Source organism: Ruditapes philippinarum, unplaced genomic scaffold, assembly GCF_026571515.1.
Source record: "Ruditapes philippinarum isolate M1 unplaced genomic scaffold, ASM2657151v2 ctg4498_1_1_1_1, whole genome shotgun sequence".
Classification (NCBI taxonomy): domain Eukaryota; kingdom Metazoa; phylum Mollusca; class Bivalvia; order Venerida; family Veneridae; genus Ruditapes; species Ruditapes philippinarum.
The window spans coordinates 215,915-243,757 of NW_026867028.1; the positions used below are offsets into that span (position 1 = coordinate 215,915).

General features: G+C 34.1%; 1 protein-coding gene across 1 annotated transcript; it reads left to right on the top strand.

Annotated features, from left to right (window-relative positions):
* The first annotated feature begins 4,847 nt into the window (after nt 1-4,847).
* Nucleotides 4,848-25,577, top strand: LOC132734548 (tenascin-X-like). The gene is made up of 12 exons (XM_060721306.1): nt 4,848-4,982; nt 9,892-10,095; nt 10,481-10,561; nt 11,794-11,865; nt 12,810-13,049; nt 14,967-15,098; nt 17,981-18,115; nt 22,861-23,001; nt 23,429-23,560; nt 23,956-24,081; nt 24,475-24,603; nt 25,067-25,577. Exons 1-12 carry the CDS (start codon nt 4,922-4,924, stop codon nt 25,156-25,158), a joined length of 1,545 nt encoding a protein of 514 aa, XP_060577289.1. The 5' UTR covers nt 4,848-4,921; the 3' UTR covers nt 25,159-25,577.
* The last annotated feature ends 2,266 nt before the right edge of the window (nt 25,578-27,843 follow it).

Consider the following 27,843-nt stretch of genomic DNA (forward strand, 5'->3'; position numbering starts at 1 on the left):
GCGAATTAAAGTTTGAACTTCACGATTTCAACATACGGAAATCACGAATTCACTAGATCTCGTATATTTCAGTTGAAATTCATAAAGTTGAAAAAAGTGAATTCGTGAAGATGAACCCGAGAGTACAGAAAGTTGAAATGTCACCATCTGTCTTCCATAGAAAACAGTGAAGTCTAAATGATTATGACTTTTGTTGACCTGGGAAATTCTTGTATCACATGAGGTTTGCAACCTTTTAAGGAAAAGTATCGTTTAAACCGACGGTAAACACGCAATATGAGCCGCGTCATGACAAAACCAACATAATGGGTTTGCGACCAGCATGGATCCAGACCAGCCTGCGCATCCGCGCAGTCTGATCAGGATCCATGCTGTTAGCTTACAAAGTCTATAACAAGTAGAGAAACTGATAGCGAACAGCATGGATCCTGATCAGACTGCGCGGATGCGCAGGCTGGTCTGGATCCATACTGGTCGCAAACGCATTATGTTGGTTTTGTCGTGACGCGGCTCATATTATAAAGTGAGCAATAAGCGTACCTAAATAGAAATACTGATAAGACCATTTGTACTTTCGTGTCAACGATCCATTCTAATAAAAACTTTTGTAATACAATATTGACCTCTGGCTACGATTGCGTGATATTTACGGGGATATGAATTCTGCGTAAAATTATAAATAGAAATTCAATACAAGACATGTTCATGTAAACAATAAAATTGACTATATCAGAAATAAGAGCCGAATGGCTTGATTAATTCCTGTTAACACAGTTCCTTATGAAATGGGATATTTTCAACTTCATGAATTCCCGATTTCATCTTCATGAATGCCCGACTTCAACTTCACGAATTTACAATTTCAGCTCCACGAATTCACGATTTTAATTTCATGAATTCACGATTTCAACTTCATGAATTCGTGATTTCAACTTCACGAATTCAACTTGATGAATTCACGATTTCAACTTCATGAAATTGAAATCGTGAATTCGTGGAGTTGAAATCGTGAATTCATTAAGTTGAATTCATGACGCTAAAATCGTGAATTCATGAAATTGAAATCGTGAATTCGTGAAGTTGAAATCTTGAATTCACGAAGTTGAATTCGTGAAGTTGAAATCGTGAATTTTGTGTAGTTGAATCCGATAATTCATGAAGCTAAAACCGTGAGTTCGTGAATTCTGTATGTTGAAAATGGGAATTCAGAAATTTAAATTGTGAATTCATGAAGATGAAATCGAAATTCATGACATGAAGTTGAAATGGCCCTACCGGTCTTTCGTAGTTCCATGTTCTTATGTTTACTGCATTTGTGGCGTAGTCGCTATTATTGTTGGTCGCAATACATAACAAACTTTTGATCGCATGACAAAGGTTTTAGTCACTCTTGCAAATTTATTTTTTTTAAAGTCAGGACCTGGTTTGACAACAGATATCGCACAACACACTACACAGATACAGTCAGCAAATATTAAAAAAAAACAATTGTTCTTTTTACATAGTAATGCTATGATAATAAAGAACTGCTACACACTAAAGAAATGCAAAATGACTAATAAAAAGTACAAAAAACGTTATGTAGATACAACGGATTTGCTAAGAATAAAATATGTACAAATACAATTATTGTATTTTCAGTGTGTTAGGCTGATACATTGTATGATTCTCAGATTGGCATCCTATAAGATACTGTACCATCAAGCATATTCAGATCGTTTTTATTCGGGAAAAAATCCACATTCTTCGTCTCAATGCCGCGCAATGTTATAAGTTTGATAAGTTTGATAAGTTTATTTCAATATTCCATTGGACCAAATAGTCCATGAGGATAACAGATACATGATACATGACAGTGTAAAGCATATACATACAATAACATGTGTAAATGGAGAAGGTATACACAAAATTGTATATCATCAATCAAAATGAACATCAGAACAAAAGGACATTCAAATTAACCTAATGTTAAATAAATTACCACTGTCTAGCAAAATAATTATAGAATTTGCGGAATCAGGACTTATACGACACTTTTTTGTAGTAAAAGAAAAACAAGGTTAGTAATTTTCCAAGAATCTTTGACTGAATTTATACAAACATTGTGTCCTCTGTAACGTTTTTACATTTGCTTGCATTGTTTGACATGAACATTTCTAAATGTTGGTGATAAGGTTATTTTTACTTTTCTTTTGTTTAAATTTGCAAGGATTAATTGTTTGTTTAGTATAAGTTAACCATCAATATAATGATTTGATGAATGTGCACAAGTTACTATTAAAAGGTTTTATTAAAGCGGTTTGTCTAGGGATTTTTGATAAAATTTACTGTTATTGGTAATTAATGTGAATAACACGAACCATGGATATGGTTAAAACACTTTACTCAGTTCTAACACTTTTCAACAATTTTACTCATTCAAAATTAAAATAAAACATGAATCTATTAGCGCTATGTAATAGAAAGAGCTACGGCACCTCGTATCTATCAGATAGCCTTGTGTCTCGTTGTTCTTCCTCTTTTGTATCATAGACAAAAATATAGAAAAAATCTACCCTTGAAAAAATGTAACAAATGCACGGGCATACGGATATGGCTTTTTTATCATCATCCCATTCCCTTTCACCCCAGAAAAATGTAGCCAATTGGCAAGCATGCCGACAGACGACAGACAGTGCGGCAAAATCAACTAATAGCTGCACTAACGTTAACGCTCTGTGCATTTCTGGATAAACAATTTAACTGGAACACATTTTCATTGCAGAAGTCAAACTATGACACGAATTCCTTAAATGCACCAGACATATTGACAAAGGCTTGTACGTATTTCTTGTTTGATTTACAAGATGCTGAAGAAGTCTATTTTCAAACTTGTGAACTGAGTTTTGTTATAAAATCACCTATATTAGATTATTGCGATACAAGTATTCTTATTAGCTTTGTTAACAAGACTGCAATTGATACGAAACTTCAGAAACTTTCATAAATCCTTGAAGTCAAACATGAATTGATTTCTTTCCTCAAATACAATCACTTGAAAAAGAGAAAATGTGACTTGTTCTCTAGAAAGGGACTTATCTTCAAATTTTCATGACCTTTTTATTACGGAGTTAAGTCCACGTAACTTGCAAAGCGAGTGCATGAATAACAAAAGAATGAAATAAAAGCAATAGAGTAAAAGGATTCTGGATTTAAGTATAGTTTGAGAAATAGATGTGTCTGATAAAACCATATTCCGGCTAAGTCATTTAAATCATTTGCAAGTAAAACGTTATGGTCGGTTTTTATATACCTCGTGCATGCTAGGTTACTGATGGTCGGTCGTAAACGAAATACTAAGGGGCCCGTCTTATCAACTGACGTTCGCCTGTTCTAATCGTATGATTGTCGTACGTCAATCGTACGATTTCGGCGGTGTATTTTCCAATGTCGCATATCTACTTAATCGAAAGACAGTAACTGAGACTTTTTGGAGGAGAGTGCGTGCTAGTGTGCAAGCGTAAGAATCGTACGTCTATGAAAAACCTACGATTTTAGGTTGAACGTACGATCGCATTAATAAGACGGTTTTATGACCGAACGTACGACAATTAGCCTATATCAAAATCGTAGATTTCCAAAATCGTAAGATCGTTAATAAGACGCGAGGGACCCTGATGCCTCTTGTGCCTGAAATAATGTACGTACCTTCATCAGAGATCTTCCATTACCAATGATGTAATGTCTCAAGTGATATTAGATTTCAAACGAACAAAATTGTAAGAAAACTCAACATCAATAATAATGATAATAAAAAATATTGGTTTCCTCCTATTTTCAATAAACATTTAATAAGTGTATTACTATACTATAATTTTTATTTACTATTAGTTTCTATTTTACTACATTGTATTTTTATTGCATATATTTAAAAAAATTGTATTGTTGTTGTCTAATATGGTTTTATTAGACAGCTGATTAATATTTTTTAATCTATAAACAAACATGTCGACAGAAAAAGATTTTTTCAATTATAAACAAATTTACAGCATTTAGTATATATCTAAATTAAGCCTACGTATCAAAGAAATGTTGCGGTTACTTAATAATGTATACCCCTAAAGGCATTTCCTTTACCGGAAAATTGTTGAAAATATGAGGTACATTTTATATTTCGTTTCCCATTTACGATAGGTATCACTAAATAAAACTTTGCTAATTTTGTTTCATAATTATTTACAGAAGATGCCAAAACATGTTTTACACTGTCGTGATAATTAGAAAATGTCCTGAATGGTTATGAATGGTATGACAGTGATAATGACAATCTTAACAACTCGGCAATCTCCGTCAAGTTCGGGAATTAATCTGATTCACAACGGAGTTCCTTCCCCTTACACAGGTTCCATAATAAATGTAGGCAAGTAAAGACAGTGCCAAAACTTAAAGCAAGGGAATTCCATGTAAAATATTCTGCAATTATAGATTAACGAATGGAGCTAAATAAAAAATGTATACGTTCAAGTTTTTTTTATTTTATTTTGGTTTATATTAAACAGAATAACTCTTTTTCATGTTTGCATTTTTTCCACGTAACATAGGCTATACATATGTCGGCTCCCTCATTTTTATATCAAATCAAACTGCATGCATTGTAAACTTTTAATAAATATAAACAGAAACGTATAATTCTGGAGTTTATAAAACGACTTCTTAAAACCTAGCCAAATCAAGTTTAAACATTTCTTATATGAATTGGTTGCGGTTAATAAATAAATTTGACTTGAACAAATTATTTTTTCTATGTGTTACATGTACTTCCTCAGGGGAAAAATAATTTCACATCAACAACATTTCAATCTTTTTATATAATCCCAGTAAAGTGATAACATAGGAAGTACACGCATGATTTAAAACGGCGTTAAACAACAAGTTTAACAAAATGTTTCACAAAATAAAAATAATAACAATGCTATTATTATGTGCAGAATCAATGGCAAAAGGTATGTGTGCATGTATACCATTTCATTTAACAAAAACTTTATGATAGGCAGATTTATTTATTTAGTTGGATTTTAACTTTTATATCAAATCGATATAGTAAATGTTACTGGATAAAAGTACTGTGTTGGAGAAATACCCCTACGCTTGCACAAAAAGTAAAAATCAAAGGGCTGCAAGCTCTGTGGTATTTTCTGATCTAAATCGTATTGTTTATCTGTATGTATTTTCTTGTATAAGTTTATTTTTATATACTATAATTCATTTTGCAGGACACCGAGATGCCGCGACTGCGTTTAGATTTTTTACTATAAAAGTTTGAGTTTGATACATACAGTATTTGCATGACTAGAGTTGCATTAAAAATCATTTATGTTCATTTTATTTTGACAGCCACACTTTATCCTTGCATATCGTGGCTACTTCCATAAAAAGGTCCCTAAAAAAGTAAAAAAAAAAAAAATAGTAGCCTCAACTGGGATTTGAACCTCCGACCTCTCACAACCTAAATGTGCGCGTTACCCCTGCACCACGGGGACGTTATACGAAATGCCTGAATAAAATCAAATAATTTTAAATTTTAAATTTCGACTGAGGGTTTGTAATCCTTATTTCTTTCGAGGTATTTTTTTTCACGATAAACCTGTTTTTTAACAAGTCCATGAAGTTGGCACAGAGATCGACATTAAACATTCAGCTCGACATTCGATTTATCACTGTTGAGCTGGTATGGGAAGCTGGCAAGACATTGAGCATAACATTCAGCTCGAAATTCGTTTCTTATATTCTTTTTTAATGTCGAGCTGAGATGTGAAGCTGGCTAGACATTCAGCACAATTTTTAGCTCGACATTCGTTTGTTTTCTATCTATTTTTGAATGCCGAACTGGGATGTGAAGCTGGCTAGACATTCAGCACAACATTCAGCTCGACATTCGTTTTTTATCTATTTTTGAATGTCGAGCTGGGATGTGAAACTGGCTAGACATTCACCTCAACATTCAGCTCGACATTCGTTTTTTTCTATATTTTTGAATGTCGAGCTGGGATGTGAAACTGGCTAGACATTCAGCTCAACATTCAGCTCGACATTCGTTTTTTATCTATTTTTGAATGTCTAGCTGGGATGTGAAACTGGCTAGACGTTCAGCACAACATTCAGCTCGACATTCGTTTTTGTCTATTTTTTACTGTTGAGCTGGGATGTGAAGCTGGCTAGTCATTCAGCACAATATTCAGACCGACATTCGTTTCTTATCTTTTTTTGAATGTTGAGCTGGGATGTGAAGCTGGCTAGACATTCAGCACGACATTCAGCTCGACATTCGTTTTCTTGTCTATTTTTGAATGTCGAGCTGAGATGTGAACCTGCCTAGACATTCAACATAACATTCAGCTCGACATTCTTTGTTTGTCTATTTTTGAATGCCGAGCTGGGATATAAAGCTGGCTTAGACATTCAGCAGAACATTCAGCTCAACATTTGTTTTTTTGTCTATTTCTGAATGTTGAGCTGGGTTGTGAAGCTGGCTAGACATTCAGCACAACATTCAACTCGAGATTCGTTTTTATTTGTATTTTTGCATGTCGAGCTGGGATGTGACGCTGGCTAGACATTCAGCACAACATTCAGCTCGACATTCGTTTTTGTCTATTTTTTGTGCCAGAGATTGTATGTCAGCTTTGCATTTCCTGATCTTCGATCAGAAAATAGATTCGGCGACTCTTTTGTGATATTTGCACATTCCAGCGTTACTTGATATACATGTACACGGTGAAACTTCAAACATGAACGGACGTATTAATGCTGATCTGATTCACCTGGCGTTCCATCAGCAAGAACAAATGTTAGTTGAAATTGAAACTGCACAGATCGTTAACAGGCATAGGTGCAGAAGAAGGTCAAACATATACTGGGTACGGCCATGGCTATCTGCAGATAGGAGGCTCCAGTTTGGACCGTCACACTGATGCGAGAACGCCGAATGGAAGACACAAATTCCTAGGTGTGTTCCTTCTATAGTGCCGCCTTTATATGTAGTTGACAGATGATGATTGGTCAAATATCAGCGCTTTAAAAACAAACTGCTGCCTGATAGGTCGTGGTATGATCGGCGTAGTGTCATAATAGATCTTTGTAGGATCGTAAGGAGAGATCGAAGTGGGAGCGTTGTAAGAGCGTTCTCGATATGTTCCCAACTGTCTAAGCTTTGCTGCGCTTTTACTAAGATCATAAAAGATCTCTCCATGATGCTTTCGCGCTGCTTGTACGATATCGGCTCTTCTACTACGCTCTTTTTACGACTTTGCCCCGATTCTTGTTGGCCAGGATACCGCTACGCTTGTTTTGAGCATTTTCAAAATAAGTGTGGCGAGGGCGTAGAGCTTTCCGATCATGAAGACCTTACCGCGATCATAATGCGCTAAAGAAGACTCAACTACGTTTTTCCTGCGATTTGTCACGACCGGCCATTTTCATCGTAAAAGGAGGGGGACCCAAAATAGAGAAATAAAATACGTTGAGGCTGAAAATAAGTTTGCATATCATGCTCTGGATAGTTAAAATGATATTTCTGTGACATTGGCGAGTGATGTTTTTTTCTAGTATATGAGGCATTTATTTAATTTTACCCATGAAATATGGTGCTATATCAGTCAAATATATTTAAAAATAAATATGAGATAAAAAATATGAAAGTGGGCGGAGTCAAAACTCATATTTATTTTAAGGGACTTCTTTCGCCGTTTTGTTGAAAAATCTGATAAATACAAAACAACTTTTTCTTGAATATTGTTTTGAAAACTATCTAGCATGATAGAAAATGGCCTAACTAAGAAAATTAATCCGAACACCAATATCTTTAATTCAGTAATTAACGCTGTACAGACGTTTAAAGCGTTGTTTACATGACGTCACATGTAGCGCCAAACAGCGCGTGCTTACGCATAAATTACTGCGCGCTGTACAATTGCAGTTGGTAGCAAGCAAGGGGATTCGTTACCATTTTCTTTGATAATGAAATTAAATAAAAAGGTTATTTTTTCGTTTTTTGTAAAATATGGTATATATTTTCACTCAACATGATAAAATGCCACATATTGCTCGTGAAAATATGTAGCATTTTATCATGTTTCGTGAAAATATATTCCATATTTTACGCAAACGAAAAAATATCCTCTTAATATTTTGCTGATGCTTTATAAAGAAAGAAGCAATTATTGTGCAAAAAAAAAAAAACACAAAAGAACGGTACGTGGTACTCTGGTACATCGTGGTATTTAGGATGTTTAAGGCCAGGCGCATACTTAAACTAGAAATGTGTCCATAGGACACGGATGCCCCCACACGCCACTGTTCTGTCAATCTTATGACTCTAGGTCAAATATTTTTTGGACTTCATGTGCCACAAGTTGAAAACTAAAAATCAACAAAGGGCCATAATTCTGTAAAATTTGGTCGCAGCAAAAATTCCTTCCTTTACTACCATCTTCACCTTAAGGTTATTCATCCCTGTAAGTTTAAGCAAAATCTGCCATGCGGTTTAAGAGGAGTTGCGTTCACAAAATTTCTACATAGTATCTACTGAAAAAATCAACAAAGGGCCATAATTCTGTAAAATTTGGTCGCAGCAAAAATTCCTTCCTTTACTACCATCTACACATTAAGGTTGTTCATCCCTGTAAGTTTAAGCAAAATCTGCCATGCGGTTTAATAGGAGTTGCGTTCACAAAATTTCTACATAGTATATAGTGAAAAAATCAACAAAGGGCCATAATTCTGTTAAATTTGGTCGCAGCAAAAATTCCTTCCTTTACTACCATCTACACATTAAGGTTGTTCATCCCTGTAAGTTTAAGCAAAATCTGCCATGCGGTTTAAGAGGAGTTGCGTTCACAAAATTTCTACATAGTATCTAGTGAAAAAAACAACAAAGGGCCATAATTCTGTTAAATTTGGTTGCAGCAAAAATTCCTTCCTTTACTACCATCTACACATTAAGGTTGTTCATCCCTGTAAGTTTAAGCAAAATCTGCCATCCGGTTTAAGAGGAGTTGCGTTCACAAGATTTCGGGACGTACGGACGGACTGACGGACGGACTGACGGACTGACAGACGGACGGACGGACAAGTGCAACGCTATATGCTCCCACATTGTGGGGGCATAAAAAACAGTATTGTGTTCGTTCAGGTGGTATGTTGAATGACTTTAAACGACAAACTATTTTACTGGTATTTTGACAGGTTATTTGCCCACTATAGTTATTATATAAATAGTTGTTTGTATATGTAACGAAAGCCCTTAGGTGAGGGTTATATTGCAAATAACCTTTATATTAGGCCAAATAACCTGCATCTGGGGTTTTACACTAGCCCTTATGGTCTCGATTATTTTCTGTAGGGAAAGACCCTCGATGTCGCCCCAGACCAGGTCATGATATTTCCACATAACAGTCTCGTCGCTATATTATAAATATTTCATATCAGCAAGTCCAGTCCTAGATCTGTCAACCGTAAAATCATAGAGTTTCAATTATGGTCTGCACTAGAACCATTTTATATCATCATACTCTTTTTTTCATCGTCTGCTTATCTCAAACAATATTCCTATTTTATTTTATACATTCAGATCTTTATTCACAAGGGCAAAAAGTACATAATGACTGGAATTTATTTTTTGTCCCAGATAAGGATGACACTGAAAAACGTTATATTATGAATTTTGCAATCAATTCAAATTTTGATGTTAAGTTCAAGATTAAAATCTGGTCTCACCTTGAAATGACTCGACAGCGGTTTCATTAAAATCTAAATGCATATTATTAAGTTTTATATTAAAATATAATAAGTTGGTGCAAACGACGATAAGAACTGGAATAAAAGCGTCATCACGTAAAAATTACTTTTTTTCAGATCAGAAAGAACATGCTGGTGTTGAGAAATTGCTTAGCCGAGTTCGTCGGCAGACTGCAATAGATCTTGGCGGGGAATGTGATAACACAGTCATGTGCCAGATGGGTAACGGAGGACAAAATTCACAATGTGCAGTTCCACCAATGGATGAAGGTACAAGATGTTTGTGTTTACCAGGATTTGAGTCGAACCCAATATGTTTACGTAAGTGATATACACAAATAATTATTTTTATCAATATTTTTATATGTTTCAATAACAGTACAAATCATTACACATTATTAGTACACAATAAAAATGATTGATTATCTTTATCAATAATTTTATACGTTTTAATAACAGTACATGTAAATTAAAATGTCTTTTACCACGCATCGCAAAAAAGCATAAGTGAATAAATAAATAGATAGATAAATAAATGAATAATTAAATAAAGTTTATCTGCATATTTAAATCCAAAATAAGATGTACATTTATAATATAGATTTTGCAGATATTTTTAAAATTTATCTGACATAATTTTGCGACGTATATTTATATGTGTGTGTACCGGAAAATATACTTTAAATTTGCACAATTATGTTTACAGCGTCTTGTACATCGAATTCTGATTGCCCATTAACTAATATGTGTGTAAATGGCGAGTGTTCTCCTCCGTGTCCTCCAACACGTAAGTGTGAACTTATTAATTCATTCATTCATCCATCCATCCGTCCGTCCGTTCGTTCGTTTGTTTGTCCGTCCATCTATACATCCATCTATCCATCAATTCATTCATTCATTCATTCATTCATTCATTCATTCATTCATTCATTCATTCAATCAATCATTCATTCATTCATTCGAGCAAGCCAGTGAATGAGGGAGAGAGGGAGGGAGGGAGACAGGTTAGAGAGAAATTGAGTGTCGAAGGGAGACAAATTAGCGAGTGTTAGAGTGTAATTTTCAGCATTGATGACCTTTTTTGTACATCAAAAGGTTATTTGCATTTAACTTTTTAAACATATACGCACTGCATTTACCCGGGGAATTCTGAAAGTAAATATACTCTCTCATTTTTCGCTTTCCTCAACATCATTAACATCATAAGCAATAACAATAAATTATCATCTAAACCATCATTATCACCATCATAATCTTAATCATTCATCAGAACAGCATCATCGCTGTCATCATCATCATTATCAGTAAATCGTCATCATTATTTTCATCAGTAAACATTATCATTATCAGCAGTACATAATAATAATAATTATCATCATCATCACCATCACCATCATCAGTTCATCATCATATTCATCATTATATCATTATCAAAATCATATTTATCAATTCTTCATCATTGTCATTAACACAATAGTCACCATAAGAACATAATCATCATCAAGATTATCATCATCATTACCAAGAACATTGCATCATCTTTATTATCATTCTCACCAGTGAATCATTAACATTATTATCATTATCAGTACATCATCATCAACATCATCCTGAGTTTCACTTTTATCATCATCATCATCATCATCATCATCATCATCATAAGTTTATTATCATCATAATTATCGCCATGAACATCCTCACTACATCATCATCAGTATATCCTCATCAAATCGAAATATCGATAAAGATTTATTCATAATGTGAAACTGTAAAATATATAAAGTGAAATATAAATAATATCAAACAAAAATTTCAGTCCGCGTATCGAACTTGTCTTCGACTGCTCAGCATATTCTGTCAACTTTTTTTAAAAGGTGGACCACAAATTCATCATAATGTGCGATTTCTTTTTAACATGTTTTCTATTAAAAACATTCTAACTTGCATAATTTAAACATTTTAGAGTAAGTTGGTTTTCGGTTTTAATTACACCTACTTATCTTTTTTTCAAAATTTCAGCGTGTAATCTGGGAACGTGTCCACCCCCACTTCTTTGTAATGGCAACAACGTATGCGTGCCCGATTGTCGAGGTATGTAGCTCACAATGACTCACTTTCTTAGTCGACTGACTTCGGATACCTGCTTTTTTCAACGTACAGGGCTCGAACCAAATGATTTCTAGAAAGCTACTCTACTATCTTAAAGGAACTCCACTGAGGTCAAAACCTCTATCATAAATTTCAAATTTCTTACATAGTCCAGCCGAGGCACTTGATAAATGAAAAAAATCTGAGAAATTAATTGAAAATCGTTTTTTTTTTGTGACAATTTAATCCAGATTTGAGTGAAAAACGTTGCAACGCTTTTTCATTTTGAGTCATTTTTAACAATTGGAATATTTTTTTCTAAAATTTAAAATATATAAAACTTCATAATACTGCACGTTTGAAACGCCGCTTTTCATTGGATAATCGTGACGTTTATAAAGTTTTATATACACAGCTGCTGTTTAAAGGAAGTTTGCAGTATACAAATATTCCTGACAGATGGCTTTATTTATAAACAACCGTTTATATAAGGCCATATAACCTGAATAAAGCTATTGTCCGTGCAAAATTATTAAGCTGAAGACCCTTTTCAATTAGTAACGGGGTAAATATGTAATGCTAATATGTAGTAAAGAAATTTTGTTCATTTTTATTTGCCGAATCTGGAGGCGTTAGGCTTTAAAACACATTTAATATGAATATGATAAAACTGTAAAGATGAGAGAAACTTCCAAAAAAAATATTGTTTGATATATACATGAAATATATGGATAAATGTTTAGGAACGGAAATAATTATGAAAATATTTTGTCTTAATTATGCCTGTAAGGCTTAGGTAGTTACTTCAATGTATTTTCGTCTCATTAAAATTCATACTCATCAGGGTCAGAATTATTTTGTTACATTAGTCATTGATTTATTATCGTACTTGTTTATGTTTGAACATGGCGTAACCTGTTTTGCCCTTTTTCGCTCAATTAAAAAAGCTATACTGCCTCTGGTTCCAACAACCCCCGCCCCAACTACCACAACACCAGCTCCACCCACTACCACGCCTTCGGGAGGAGGGACCACTTCTGGACCACCGATAGTTGATACGCCCCCGATTTTAGGATGTAATCAACCTAATGGTGAAAGATGTCAATCTGATATGAACGCTGTATGTACGAACAACGTCTGCGTGTGTATTCCTGGAACAATACTTTTCAACGGAAATTGCGTACCTGGTAATATGATAATTGATTATATATTTACATCTATTTTTCCAAAATTATATGAAAAAAATATATCACTGGTTTGGGAAATACTAGTATTGGAGAATAATAACGTGAGATATACGTAATCTATGATGACCCGTGATACTATCACGTTCTTCTTTTTTGTAACATCCCGATTGAAAACACCAGATATATGAAATAAATTATTATGCAACAAAAATGAAATATTATAACAAAATGTTAGAAAACAATTTTCGAATCCAAATATCTGCTTTTGTATCCACACTTAACTTTCAAACCTGCCAAATTTAATAGCAAATATGGTACTAGATATTTTCAAAGTCTAATAAAATAAAAACTACACGGTAAAAGTATTTTATATTTTGCATGATCAAGCCATATACTTTCAAGAAAATTTAGACAAACTTTGAAAACAGCCTCTCATTGTGGTAAAGTTTACGCTTTTTAATCTGGCTTTTTTAAATAGGGAAATGGTCAAATAAGTGTTTAAAGTGGGTGGGGTACTGTAACAATTTTATAAATATTAAACGCATTTTGTGTAGAAACAATCAGTTTGTTCCTGTGATTTGTTACCTGAATGCTATTTTTTGTTTCTTAACATTGGTCAATGGGAAAACATTTTTCATAATAATGATATTATAGATTATTTAGAATTTCATCATTTCTGAAAAAGAAAACAACCCTCTTATAGCAAAGTTTTAGGTCAAAATAATATCTATAACTCATAAACCATCCGGTAAAGTTTGTTTAAATTCTGCATACAGCTGCCAATTAAGGCATATTACTGTCCTATGCTGTTAATTTTACAGGTCCTCTTAATGCCCATTGGGGGTGTACTACCTTAAATAGACTTGTGCAACTTCCATTATTTGGAATTGTCCATAATCAATTATGGGGATATCTAGAGTTAGTCACCTACATTAGATTACACGGAGGTGCATGCTGACCTAGATCTATACTGATGGCAAAGACTAATCTGCAATTTCCCAAACAAGAACGCATCTACTGTTGTATATCAGATTATGTTGTATATCAAAAATATCCTGTATGTAATATTGGAGGTTGTATAAATACTTAAGTGAATTTTTATATATGTATATGATTATTGTTATAAAACAATTTTCAAACTTCGAAGATTATGTTAAATATGTACTGTTAGTTTTTTTCGGAACGAAGTAAAATATTATTATTATCAATAGGCCGCTATTCCATTTATACGTGATCAGTGGTCCGCGTCCGTCATCCGCATCCGTTACCGATTCGCTAATCAAAGAATACGTTGAATCTATTCCTTTTGTCCGTTTACCATCCGCTTCCGCGACGGCATCCGCGACGTTTCGCAGGATGAGCGATTTTTTACGGACGCGGACAGTCACTGACATGTCTCATCCCTACAAAATGCCTCGAACGAAATTAAATACTTTATTGATTTCGAAAGAAAATACTAAAGAAGTCACCAAAATATTGTAGGAGAACATATAAAATATGATAAACAAGATCAACAAGGAAAGGTGGCGTTCAATGAACGCAACCCCATATAAGTTTATGATGCAGCAATGACAGATTAAAAAAAACAACATCTGGTCATCGGTTGCTAAAGAGATGTTATCTGAAAACCTAACTGATATTCAATGTTTGTTACCTAATTCTTTGATGTTACAACTGTTTTTGGTATTAGAATGAAATTATATCATATTCTACAAATAATTATCCTCTGTTCGCTATACTTCAATTAAAAGTATATAGGAAATAACGTACCTATGGAATAATACCCACGGACATGCCCGGACACGGATCACTGACGCGGACCACTGATCACGTATAAATGGAATAACGGCCTTATTATTATTATTGTAAGGCACTAATGAATAGTTACGGTTTTATTTTTGTATATCTTTTTTCCAGGTGGAGGTCCTCATCAGCCTTGTGATTCAAATAATCAGTGTCCACTTGACAGGAACGCTATCTGTAATACAAATACAGGATTGTGTGAATGTAGACCTGGTACAACGTTATTTGACGGATCATGCGTCATAAGTACATATTTTATGCTTATTGCACAATCATGAAATTCATTTCTGAGATATATTTTATATCAAGAGTCAGGATATATAAATTAATGAGCCGTGTCACGACAAAACCAACATATTAATGGGTTTGCAACCAGCATGGATCCAGACCAGCCTGCGCATCCGCGCAGTCTGATCAGGATCCATGCTGTTCGCTATCAGTTTCTATACTTGTAATAGAGTCGGTAATCGAACAGCATGAATCCTGATCAGACTGCGCGGATGCGAACAGACTAAATCAAACCAAGCCTGCAACATTTTTAATTTTGCCCTTTTGGGGCGTTCTTCATGGATTCCGTTTTATTCTATTTCGGTGTAACCTCAATGGATAGACCAACTATCATTGCAACTTATTTCATACTTTAAATGTTTTAACGTCTATCTATAATTACTTTAATGAACGATTTGACTAGATTCATGGAAGGCAATAATTTATTTGTTTTTAGTGAAATTACATCTTACTTCTTACTTTACACATAACATAACAGAGCTTGTAAAAAAAACTTACATCATATAGTCTTGTCCTGTTTTATAATGACATTCCTTCCATTTTGTACCTTGTCCTGTTTGGTGTTCTGTTTGACTCATTACCGGCGGTCCTGGTTTTGGGGATGCTTTCATTGAATGCCTCCCTTCCTTCTTGAATTTTTTTTTATATTTTGTACTTAGAGACGTACAAGGCATTAATGAATTCATTACCATGAACCTAATTTTCAACATGATATTGTAAAACATTTGTTGCCAATCATTTACATACTAAGATTTATCCAGTATTTTCGCCACAAATTATTGTTATAAATAAATCACAATTCTTAATATCAAGGACAACTCCTGTATAATGAACTCCTTAATTGTTCACCACGACCATTTTGCAAACGTTCGACAAGTTCACCTGTAAAGTTTTCAGAGACCAGTGAGGCCACAGATCTGCAACAGTAATATCCAAGGAAAGTAACAATAAGGTCGTAAATCAACGAGTGTGCATACATTCTGTATACGTCTGCAATTTTCATATAATTTTGCTGTTTTAATGCTTCCGAGGATCACTTTTTGCCAAATATTTACCCTTCAATTGAAATAGAACGAATTGCTTTTGCTTACTGGGATCATTGATGGAATTATTGATTCCAACACTTTTAAATGTTGAAAACTGAGAACCGCTCAAGCCTGTGCTAGGGGTGTGAGCGATTTTGAACTTTTACATTATCCCTTTTGTGCAGATTCAATCAAACAGACTGCAATTTCAAGTAATTTTGTTGTGGTTAATGCTTTCGATGAATTTCTTCCTAATTTTTATACTGTTGATCCTTGCCTACGAAGGATCTCCACTTTCTAGATTTCTAAAAAAATGTGTTCATTCTTTTATCTTAACAGAAATTTCTGCCATATCTTCTGCCTCGTGCCATTCTGGGAATACTTTACTGAATCTAGCTATACAAATTCCTACTGTTCTTTAGTTTGCATAGGAAATTAACTTTTCTGTTTATACTTTTAAGTGTATTTATCTTTCTTGGACGTTTTTTTTAATATTTTGTTTTCAAAGTTGAATAGCTACAAATTTTGAAGTTGGTTGAACGTGCTCTGCCTTGTGCCCTGTCCATGCCTTTGTAATAAGCATAGGAAACAAAAGTACAGTGGTGTTAGACAGGATGTTATTCCTATGCGAGTTCATTTGCACCTGTTTTAAAATTTAGATTTCTATAGGAGCTATCTGGAAAACTTGTATGACTATCTGAGAAGGTGAAAATGTTATGTTGACGTCATTTTCTATTGTTAAGGAAAATGTTAGGACCTTGGGCAGGTAAATTCTCTTTTACAGAGACGATTTCAGACTGATGTGTTTGTCTTGTCAATTGTTACGTACAATTTTGGTGGAACGTTTTGGTCACTTTTTATTTTGCGTAAGTATCCCCCCTTTCCCTTAGATTTTTTTTAAGTTTTATTTTTTGATCCCCTTCACCCTTATCCTTTTGACGGTCTTTTATTTCATTTTCATTTATTAATTTTCATCTTCAATTATTTTGTAGGTTTTAATGATTTCTGTCTTTTAATGACAAAACGTGCTCTGTTTGGTGTCGTGCTAGCCTCCTTGCCGGTGGTTATGAGTAAAGGGATGCTTTCTTTAAATGCCACCCTTCCTTGTTGATTATGTTTTTCATATTTTGAATGGTGATGGTCATGCGCTTAATTTTCTTTTCCTTTGACAGTATTTGTTTCAGCGTTGCAAACACTGAACCGAAAAGTTTAGGGCAAAGACAGCAACAAAATATATGATAAAAAAGGAAATAATTTATGAAATACAGGTGCTTGAGGTAAACACCTTGTGTTGAAAGCGACATTTGCAAATCCGTCTCAGATACCTAAATACATTGTATTCGAATGTTTCTATTGAAAAGATGCATGGCCAAACCTTGTTTAAAATAGAGAAAAACAAATAAAACTATATAGAAAAGTCAACAGTGCAAAATTAAAAATGTTCCTGGCCCTGTTTAATTGAGCCTGTATAAAGTAGAAAAAAATCCCCAAAGGATGCCCAAAACGGCAAAATTGAATATGTTGCAGGCTCGATTTGTTTTGAACCTGTTCATGGACTGTAATGGTAATAACTTCTATATCAACGGCTTATGAGTCGCTATAGTAACTTGGAAATAATGGTTCGTTTGTTCAAAATGGATTAAAAAGTGTGTAGATAAGATTAAAGATTATAGGACATAAAATGAATAATGTAAATTTCACAATTTTGATATGGAATTATTAAATTTCATAACAAGTGGATCAGATGGGATTACAGGAGATGAACTGAGTACAAAACCTGTGAAAAACGAATTTATCATTATTCTTTTTTTTCAGCGGGCCTTCCTGGCGGCATGTGCGAATTTGGAGAATGTCCCGGGGATTTGAACGCCGTTTGTGTTACTGAGCATGGGATTGAGCTCTGTGTATGTAAACCTGGTACAACAAAGATAGAAAGCTCGTGCTTACAAGGTATGGACAATTTTATTACTATACCTAAAGAGAGTGATAACACAAGCTTTTGCAGATAGCTTATTACCAAATTAGGCACTGAGTACTTCAACTTTCTGTCCAGCAAAATATGGCATTTATTATAGCATTCGTACTTTACAATAAAGTTGCTTATATAAAGAGATGGAGTCAGAGAGGTAAATGCCTCGTTTCGATAACTCAGTGTATTGAAGGGGTTTTGAAATAACTGTGAATTGTTGATTTTACAATAATTGAAATTAAAATTAACCATTTGCTTGCATTACTGGCAGCATTAAATTTACGTGCGTGTCCAAGATCAGCCGTCAGATCATGGTATGTACATCTTTATTTTTGTTGTTGCAAATTTCCCTAAAAATATTGAATGTGTCCAGATAAAAAAAGATGGACGAATCAGTTTAGATAAGGGTTAAGATGACAGTTGAGTGTAGCGTGGCGTTAAGCTAGATTTGCAATGTCTTGACTTCCCGTATACGCTGTATGAAATAACATCTCAATTAAGATTCTATGTAATAGTAAGAGCAGAAAGAAACACGAGGCTATCTGATTTGTACGGGGGATCAGATTGCCGAGTGTTTTGATGTTCTTTCAAATTATAGGCCAATTTCCATACTTCCCTTGATATCACTTATTCTTGAACGTCATGTCAGTTCACATTTAAAGCAATACCTTGAGAAAAATCAACTTCTATACCAACGTCAGTCTGGATTCAGGTCAAATCATTCATGTCAAACAGCATTGATTAGAATTATTGATGATTGGATTACAGCTATTGACAAAAATGAAATAGTTGGTTCAATTTTCCTTGATCTCTCTAAAGCTTTTGACTTTGTGGATCACTCTATTATTATTGAAAAGCTTAGAATGTATAACCTAGACCCTTCATCAGTTGCTTGGTTTTTCTCCTATTTAGATTGCAGAACCCAACAAACTTACATATCCGGTTTATATTCAGAGTCAAGTTCAGTAACTACTGGAGTTCCTCAGGGCTCAGTGCTAGGTCCTATACTGTTTTTAATATATATCAATGACCTGCCTTTGTCTATGGAAAAAATAGAAACTGATATTTTTGCTGATGACACCACCCTTTCAACCTCTGATGTATCCCTAAACAGAGTAGTTGAATCTCTTACTCATGATCTTTTAAATGCCAACAAATGGTGTGATTTGAATCGCATGTCTATCAATGTTAACAAAACTAAGGTCATGTATATTTCCTCAAAACACAAGCAAAATTATATTCATGAAAGTAATCCTTGTATTTTATATAAAACAGAGCAAATTTTTTGTAGCTCTGAAGAAAAATTATTGGGTATTACAATTAATAACACCTTGTCTTGGCAAAGCCATATTGATAATGTTCTTAAAAAGTGTAACTCATTGTTACATTTATTATCACGTATAAAATTATTTATATCTATACCTGTACGTAAAATGTTTTACAATGCATATATTTTACCACATCTTGATTATTGTTGCATAATTTATGGTAACTGTACGTCTTTTCTAGAAGATAAACTCATTAAGTTCCAAAAGAGAGCTGCAAGACTAATTCTAGACAAAGATTATGACACTCCATCTGCTGAACTTTTTTCTGAACTCCGCTGGATGACCTTTTCACAGAGGGTTGTTTTTCAAAAAGCTATTATGATGTTTAAAATAATAAATAATCAGGCGCCTTCCTATTTATTGAATAATTTCAAATTTATCGTCAGATGTTCATACTCGCATTTTGCGTTCATCATCTGATTTTCAACTTTATACCCCTAGACCAAATACTGAACAATTTCGTAAGTCTTTTGTTTATTCTGGATCTTGTATTTGGAACGGCCTTCCTGATTATATTAAGTCTGCTACATCTGTTAACCATTTTAAAACCTTATACTTGAGGTTTTATCACGCATTGATGTATACAAATTGATAATCTCCTGTATGTTTTTACATTTATGTATTTTAATAGTTTGAAAATGTTAAATTTATATTGTTCCTTGTTGAGGGCCTCATGGAAGATTGATATGTTTGTTCAAATGAGTTCTCTCGTTAAATAAAGTCTTTATTATTATTATTATTATTATTATTATTATTATTATTATTATTTCTCTTTTGTATCATAGTCAAACATAAAAACACGTTCCCTGTTGTCACAATATGAAACCCCAGAAAAAAGTAACCAATGAACGAGCATCTGAATATGAAATTTCTGTCGTTTTCGCTTTCTCTGTCTTCACAATAAGTAAACCCCAGCAAAGTGAGCCAATCAATGGGCATGCTCTGGAGTGCGGGTAACTAATACCTGTACTCCAGTTAACGCACTGTGCCTGTATATGTATACGATTTAACTCAAAATTTCAACAGAAAGGTCCCCAAACTATGATACAAACATGTTATACTTGCACAATATAATGTCGAATAAAATACTTGACATGTGATTTTATATATTTGAAACTAAAACGTAATGTTATTTTAATATTACTTGATAGTCATTCTTTTTGTAATAGTTATAGTATATGAAACGAGTTAAGTACGAGGATATAACACTGGCTGGGGTGACATCAAGGGATGTTTTTCAGAAACATCCCGAAATAACTCGTAACTAACGAGTTTCATATAGTATAACTGTTTTATCGCAATTGCATAATGATAGAAATAAATAAATCGTAAGCTACTTTACAGTTATTTATGATAAGGCAGTTTTTTCAAGTTGTTTTCGCTGCCGCAAAAAAAAAAATATACGAAAGACATCCAATGTTAGAGGCGGATTGTTAACTGTTACCAATATTGATTCAAGGGCTTTTTTCAGTGGAAATAATTCATTCATCGGATGTACCTTTTGATTAAATGAGAGTAAATTTCATTTCATTAATTATCTTAGTTTATTTTTCATTGTATTTATTTTATTTTATTGATTCCATTTTTTTTCTACTGGGAATGTTCGTTACCACTGCCTCTTTGAAAAGAACTAAATTTGATATATACAAGGTGCGAAAAAAGACTCAACCGCTATATAGCAGTCGAGGTTTTTTTTCCTATATGAATCAATGAAAAAACTGTACTGCTATATATCAATACAGTTTTCAAAAAATTTACAAGTTTACAAAATTAATACTGCTTAAAAATAAAACTTTTTATTATACTATATCTAGACACTTAAATTAACTCAACTTGTGGTTAATTTACCGAAATAGTAGTAATAGATGATTATTTCATTCTATTTCCTTGTATATCTTCCGTTAGCTGTGGTCATGTTTATATATACATGTATATGAAGGCTCAATATATGTAATTTCATTATTCATTGTTACGCTTGAATACTTATAAATATCTATATAAATATACATAAATCATTGTGTGATATTATGTTATTTTATTTAAGATCATTAAACAAGATAATAGATCTAGATATTATCTGTGAAAAAAAATAGTCCTCTCATAAAAATTATTAATCTTGTTAAATTTATAAAGTATCTTAAGTGAAAGCGATAATAAGAATACAATTTGTCGAATAAATCAACGTGGCTCATACAGCGTCTGGCGAAATGATAATAATAATGATACTAAAGACTATACTACTACTGCTGCTGCTGCTGCTGATGATGATGATGATGATGATGCTGATATTAATGATGATGTTGATGATGATAATAATAATATTTCTCCACATAAACACATGCACATGATTTTAGTTTAAAACAAGAAACACTGTAAGTTGTGAAAATAAGTAGTAAACCCTTATATACTCGATTTACTTTAAAACAAGGTAGAATGTGTATTTCTGCACAGGAACTTGAAATGCATCAAATAACCAATATAAACGATAATATCCAAAAATGCCCCAAAGTGTTATACTATATGGAGGGTATTTTTGGACATTATCGTTAATAATGGTTATTTGATAGAATTTCAGGTTCCTGTGGTTTCATCAACATACTGTAAAATAGTATTTACTTTTGCATGTTCGCTTACTTTTATTTCTCATTGACACAGCATAGTCCTGAGACCTAAGGTGTCCTTCAATAGGCAAAAAAAGAAAAAGAAAAAGAAACGTGAATATTTTAGACCATAGAGACCACCGATTCTTTATATAATCAATAACCATAAACTTACACGAGGACTTTCCAACTAGACCATTTGAGCCGTGTCACGACAAAACCAACATAATGGGTTTGCGACCAGCATGGATCCAGACCAGCCTGCGCATCCGCGCAGTCTGATCAGGGTCCATGCTGTTCGCTTACCAAGTCTATTACAAGTAGAGAAACTGATAGCGAACAGCATGGAACCTGATCAGACTGCGCGGATACGCAGGCTGGTCTGGATCCATGCTGGTCGCAAACCCATTATGTTGGTTTTGTCGTGACGCGGCTCATTTGTATACATGTGCCTGTCTAGGACGTGAATACTATGGAGGGCGTTCGTTACCAAAATAGCATTCCTTTTGAAAACAACTTTTGAAAATGCGAGCATGTATACCACGCCTTTTTGGACTGCAAATTATATGCCTCTTAATCCAATATTTTGATTGAAGGCTCCCGCTCTCCGTACAAAATAGCGTTTATAGTGAGCTAAGCAAGTGCTTGTACTGAAAGATATGCAATTTGTCATTTCATGCATTCATTACATTTATTCATTGCATTCTAACTATGCATGGGTTTAGCATTTGTGCTTATTTGATTCATCCAATTTGTAAAGAAACAAAGGTGATTAATGGTTTTACCTTCTCATTTTAGACGGTGCCGTCGGGGGCAGGTGCGATGGTGACGGCTTCATGTGTACACGGGACCAGTATGCTGAATGTAAGCAAGGTGAACTTTTTGGTATATGTCAATGTATAGAGGGAGCTAGGCCAATTGAAGCGATGTGTGTATTAGGTAAGCATGGCATTCTATTTTTATTCAACAATTCCAAACAGGTGTGGCTATAAGTTGTTTTTTTTTAATTAAGCTAATACAAAGGGAAGACTATTTATAGTGGATTGGTCTACAATGGGTACATTTTCCATAAATGATTTATAAATAAACAATTTTGTAATGTTAAGAAGGAAGCATTTGTTTATTATCAAATATGGCAATAGTTATCTCTCTTGACAATTTTATACAAATACGTGTTTTATCGTTGGTTATAAAATATTTTTTGCTAGATATATTGTCTTATATGAACAGTTTAGAGATTATACGTAATTGTCCAATGAAAAAAGACGTTACAACCGTACAGTGGTTTGAAAAAAAGGGATGAATTACGTTGGTTTATCAGTTGCATGACGTTGAGGTTATACTTAAATATTTCTCTACAATATAGATGGCGTTGTTGGCGGTAAATGTAATGGACAGTACAAGGACTTATGCACTAGAGATACAAACGCCGAATGTATGGATGGATACTGCGTTTGTAAACCCGGCACTAAAAAGGTGGAAGGCTCGTGCGTTGAAAGTAAGTTTGTTGGCTAAATGAATTACATGTAATTAATAATCATAATCAGGTGCTTGAATTGAATTCGTAATTTATAAAAACATATTTGAAACATACACATGAACGAAATTATTATTTACTCGTATATGTTATTGCTACTGCTTAAGATTATCATGTCCCTGAATCTATTTGTTTTGAGATGTTGCATCATTTCAAGAAATGCCTCCTTGTGTTAATCAATTATTTCCTCAGAGTTTGAGGGTTGGAAGCTTAATGTTTGCTCACGGATGCTGGATTTGAAAGCAAATCGTATGGGAGCCGTTTAATATTTTGTTTGTATTTTATTTTGTAGGTGTAATAATGAGGTTTGCCTGTATATGAATATAATTCAATCAAGCTTATATCTTTATTTGCAGCTGGAAAGGCCGGGACAGAGTGTACAGATATTGGTTATTGTCCTTATGATATACTAGCATCATGCTCGTCCAATAAATGCACGTGTAATATTGGGTCCGTGAAAATGGGAGACAACTGTGTGGCAGGTGATACATATTTTTTTTCTGTTATTTTGTGTTTGGATTTAAGTCAAACATACCCTTTTTGAATACTTTCCATCTTTACAGGTTTAAAAAGCTTCAGGTACGTCTCTGTGCATTATTTCGTGCACAAACGGTCTTTAAAATAACTGGCCTTCCATAAGGGGTCAGACTCTTGTATTGGTTTTTCCATATACTAACATTTTGAGATTGGCCCACAATCCTATCTTCTAATTGAGTTTTCGTGCTAAAGAGTTAATTTAAGACCATGTGTCAGACCTAGAATATTTGATCATGTATCAAACCGAGAATATACGATCATGTGTTAGACATATAATATACGATCATGTGTAAGGATCATAAGTCAAACTTGTACGATTCTGTGTTGACCCATTTCAGATGGCTATGACGGTGGGTACTGCTCGCATGGTAAATGTTTTAACAAGTACTCGATATGTGACTGGGCTACGAATAGATGTGTATGTCGGCATGACAGTACGGCTGTGGCTGGGAAGTGTGTTAGTTTTGGTAAGATATTTTTCACACACTCTTTTTATTCTCAACTACATGTACAGTCATTTAATTCCTATACTGAAAAGACAGTCAATCGTATTTGGAAGTTACATAAAATAAGAAATAAATTCAATGCATATGTAACACAAGTTTCCTAGATGATTATTGGTATATCAACATGACAGTAAAGTTATTATTGAGGTCCGTTTTTAATGTATTTGGAAAAGATAATAATGTTAAGTAACAAAATATGACAGCATATAAATGTTGTTTTTTTCAATATATATTTTGACAAGGCGTGAATATGTAATATATAATCTTATTCAAGCAAATTTAAATAGTTATTTTTGTAAACGTTAAATGCTACAGATCTGTATCATCATTCTAGTGAATTCACAATGTTGTATTTTATGTTTTATATTACAGTTTTTCCATGTAAAAGTATGATAATCTCATTTTGATTTTTATATTCTTGCAGACTTTTTATACTGGATTCATGTCAACGTAAATGTGTATGATCCATATCAGAAAGGCACCGGATCTCCAGAGCTTATACACATACATGTGTAATTTTTGTTACGAGAGTCAACATATTGGAGAAAACTTTTTGGCAAACTTCGCATCTTTCCGACAAACTTCGCAACTTTCCGGCAAACTTCGCAACTTTCCGGCAAACATCGCAACTTTCCGGCAAACATCGAAACCTTCCGGTATAGCAAACATCGCATGTAGCAAACATCGCATCTTTCTCCTAGCAACTTTTGAAACTTTTTAAAAACAGAAAAAGCGTAAATACAAGGAGCAAAAACTGTTTGTCAACTCGTTATTTACGCAAAAGATATATGTTATTGAGAGTTACGCAGTTTGTCGAGTCTGCGCAGTTTGAATGGACTATCTAATGTATAAGAACTACCATATGCTGGACCTTTATTAACGTATTTAACATTTAAGAATTTCAGTGTCATTTGAATAAAAGATTCAAATCTGTATTTGAGCTGTTCTATTTTTCATTTTTTATCCATAGTGTGTTTTATATTCAAAGAATGTTTTTTATAAGTTTATGAACTAAACTTAATAAATGAAGTAAATTCAAAACAAAAATTTAAAAACATAACCTTTCAGATGACTTGTAAAGGGAGAGGACTAACTATAAAATATGAACATAATATAATAACAGGGTTGTCTCCCTTCTAATCAACTACATATTGAGATTTCGTATAATTCTTATTATATTCAAGGAATGTTTTTGTTAAAAAATCAAATGTAAAAATATTTCGGAGCATGATCAATTACTTTAAACGAAATTAACATTGGTTAAATCATCTTCAATATTACGTTGAAATAAATTAAATTGTGTCAAAGGCGCGCATGGTTTCACGAAAAAGAGCCTTTTTGTTTAATTCATTTATGGATCTGTAAAATTTTATATTTCAATCATTGATTTTTTCTGTTATCCCAATCAAACTCAGTACTTAAGGACTAAGGAAAGTGTTAAACCGAATCTGGATCTGCGAGCTTAAGTCTCGTGGCTAAAAAACGAGTCTTCTTCCATGACGATCTGCATAACCTTTGACTTGCTGGAACTAAAAGCGATTAGCTTTGCGACAAAAGTATAGAGTCAGGACCGCCTGCAGTTTTACCAGGCTCTAAACTGTTGGCAGCTCAATTTTTATGCTCCCCGAAAAAAATCGGGTGAGGATATAGTCGCCGGGTTGTCCGTCCGTCAGTCAGTCCGTTCGTACGTACGTACGTCCTTAATTCGTGTCCGGCCAATAACTTTGTTATTTGAAGTCGGATTGATTTTACAACTATTTCATAGTAATGATCAACAATTGGGTCGCTACATTGAAGGTCAATGTCTCAGCATGAACTTGTAGCAAAATCGTGTCCGGCCCATAACTTGGTTATTTAACGTCGGATTATACAACTACATGTATTTCACAAAATGATCACCATATTGAGACGACGTGTCGCACGCAACATTTGGGTCGCTACCTTTAAGGTGAAGGTCACAGCATGACATTGTAGCAAAATCGTGTCCGGCCCATAACTTTGTTATTTGATGCCGGATTTTACAACTATTTCACAGAAATGATTACCATATTGCGACGACGTGTCGACGTGTCACTACCTTGAAGGCCCATAACTTCGTTATTTAAAGTCCGATTTTACAACTATTTCACAGTAAAGATCACCATATTGAGACGACGTGTCGCAAACAATATTTGGGTCGTTACCTTGAAGGTCACAGCATGACCTTGCAGCAAAATCTTGTCCGGCCCATAACTTCCTTATTTGTAGTCGGATTTTACAACGATGTCATATGAATAATAACCATATTGAGACGACGTATCGCGCGCAACATTTGGGTCACTACCTTGAAGGTCAAGGTCACAGCATGACCAGCAAAATCGTGTCTGGCCAATTTCTTCGTTATTTGAAGTCAGATTTTACAACTATTTCACAGAAATGACCACCATATTGAGATGACGTATCACAAAGATCATTTGGGTCGCTACCTTGAAGGTCAATGTCACAGCATGACCTTGCAGCAAAATCTTGTCCGGCCCATAACTTCCTTATTTGAAGTCGGATTTTACAACTTTTTCACATAAATAGTCACCATAATGAGACGACGTGTCGCGCACAGCATTTGGGTCACTAACTTGAATGTCAAGGTTGCAGCAAAATCGTGTGCGGCCCATAACTTCTGAAGTCGGATTGTACAACTTTTTCACAGAAATGATCACCATATGGGGACAACGTGTCGAAAACAACATTTGGGTCGCTACCTTGAAGGTTAAGGTCACAGCATGACCTTGAAGTAAATCTTGTCCGGCCAATAACTCGTTATTTGAAGTCGGATTTTACAATATTGAAACAACAGCATTTGGGTCGCTACCTTGAAGGTCAAGGTCACAGCAAAATCGTGTCCGGTAAAAAAATGCGCATGCGGGAAATGCTACTTCTGTTTCTATGGAAATATCGTCTATATATAATTTTTGAAACGAAATACTATGAATCAATTAACAATGTATGTCCTGTACTTCAGTGGCTTGTTTTACACATAGTCTTAGAAAAGTTGAAGCATTTGTTTCTCATACTTGAGGAATGGCCAATTAGAGCGAAAAGCTTGGTAACTGCAACACATCTGCAAATCTCAAGTAAAATAAACAAAATGGAAAAATGTACATACTTGTGCAATGTCGTGTGAACAGTTGGTACGGCGTGGGTGTTAGAAATTACAAAATGACC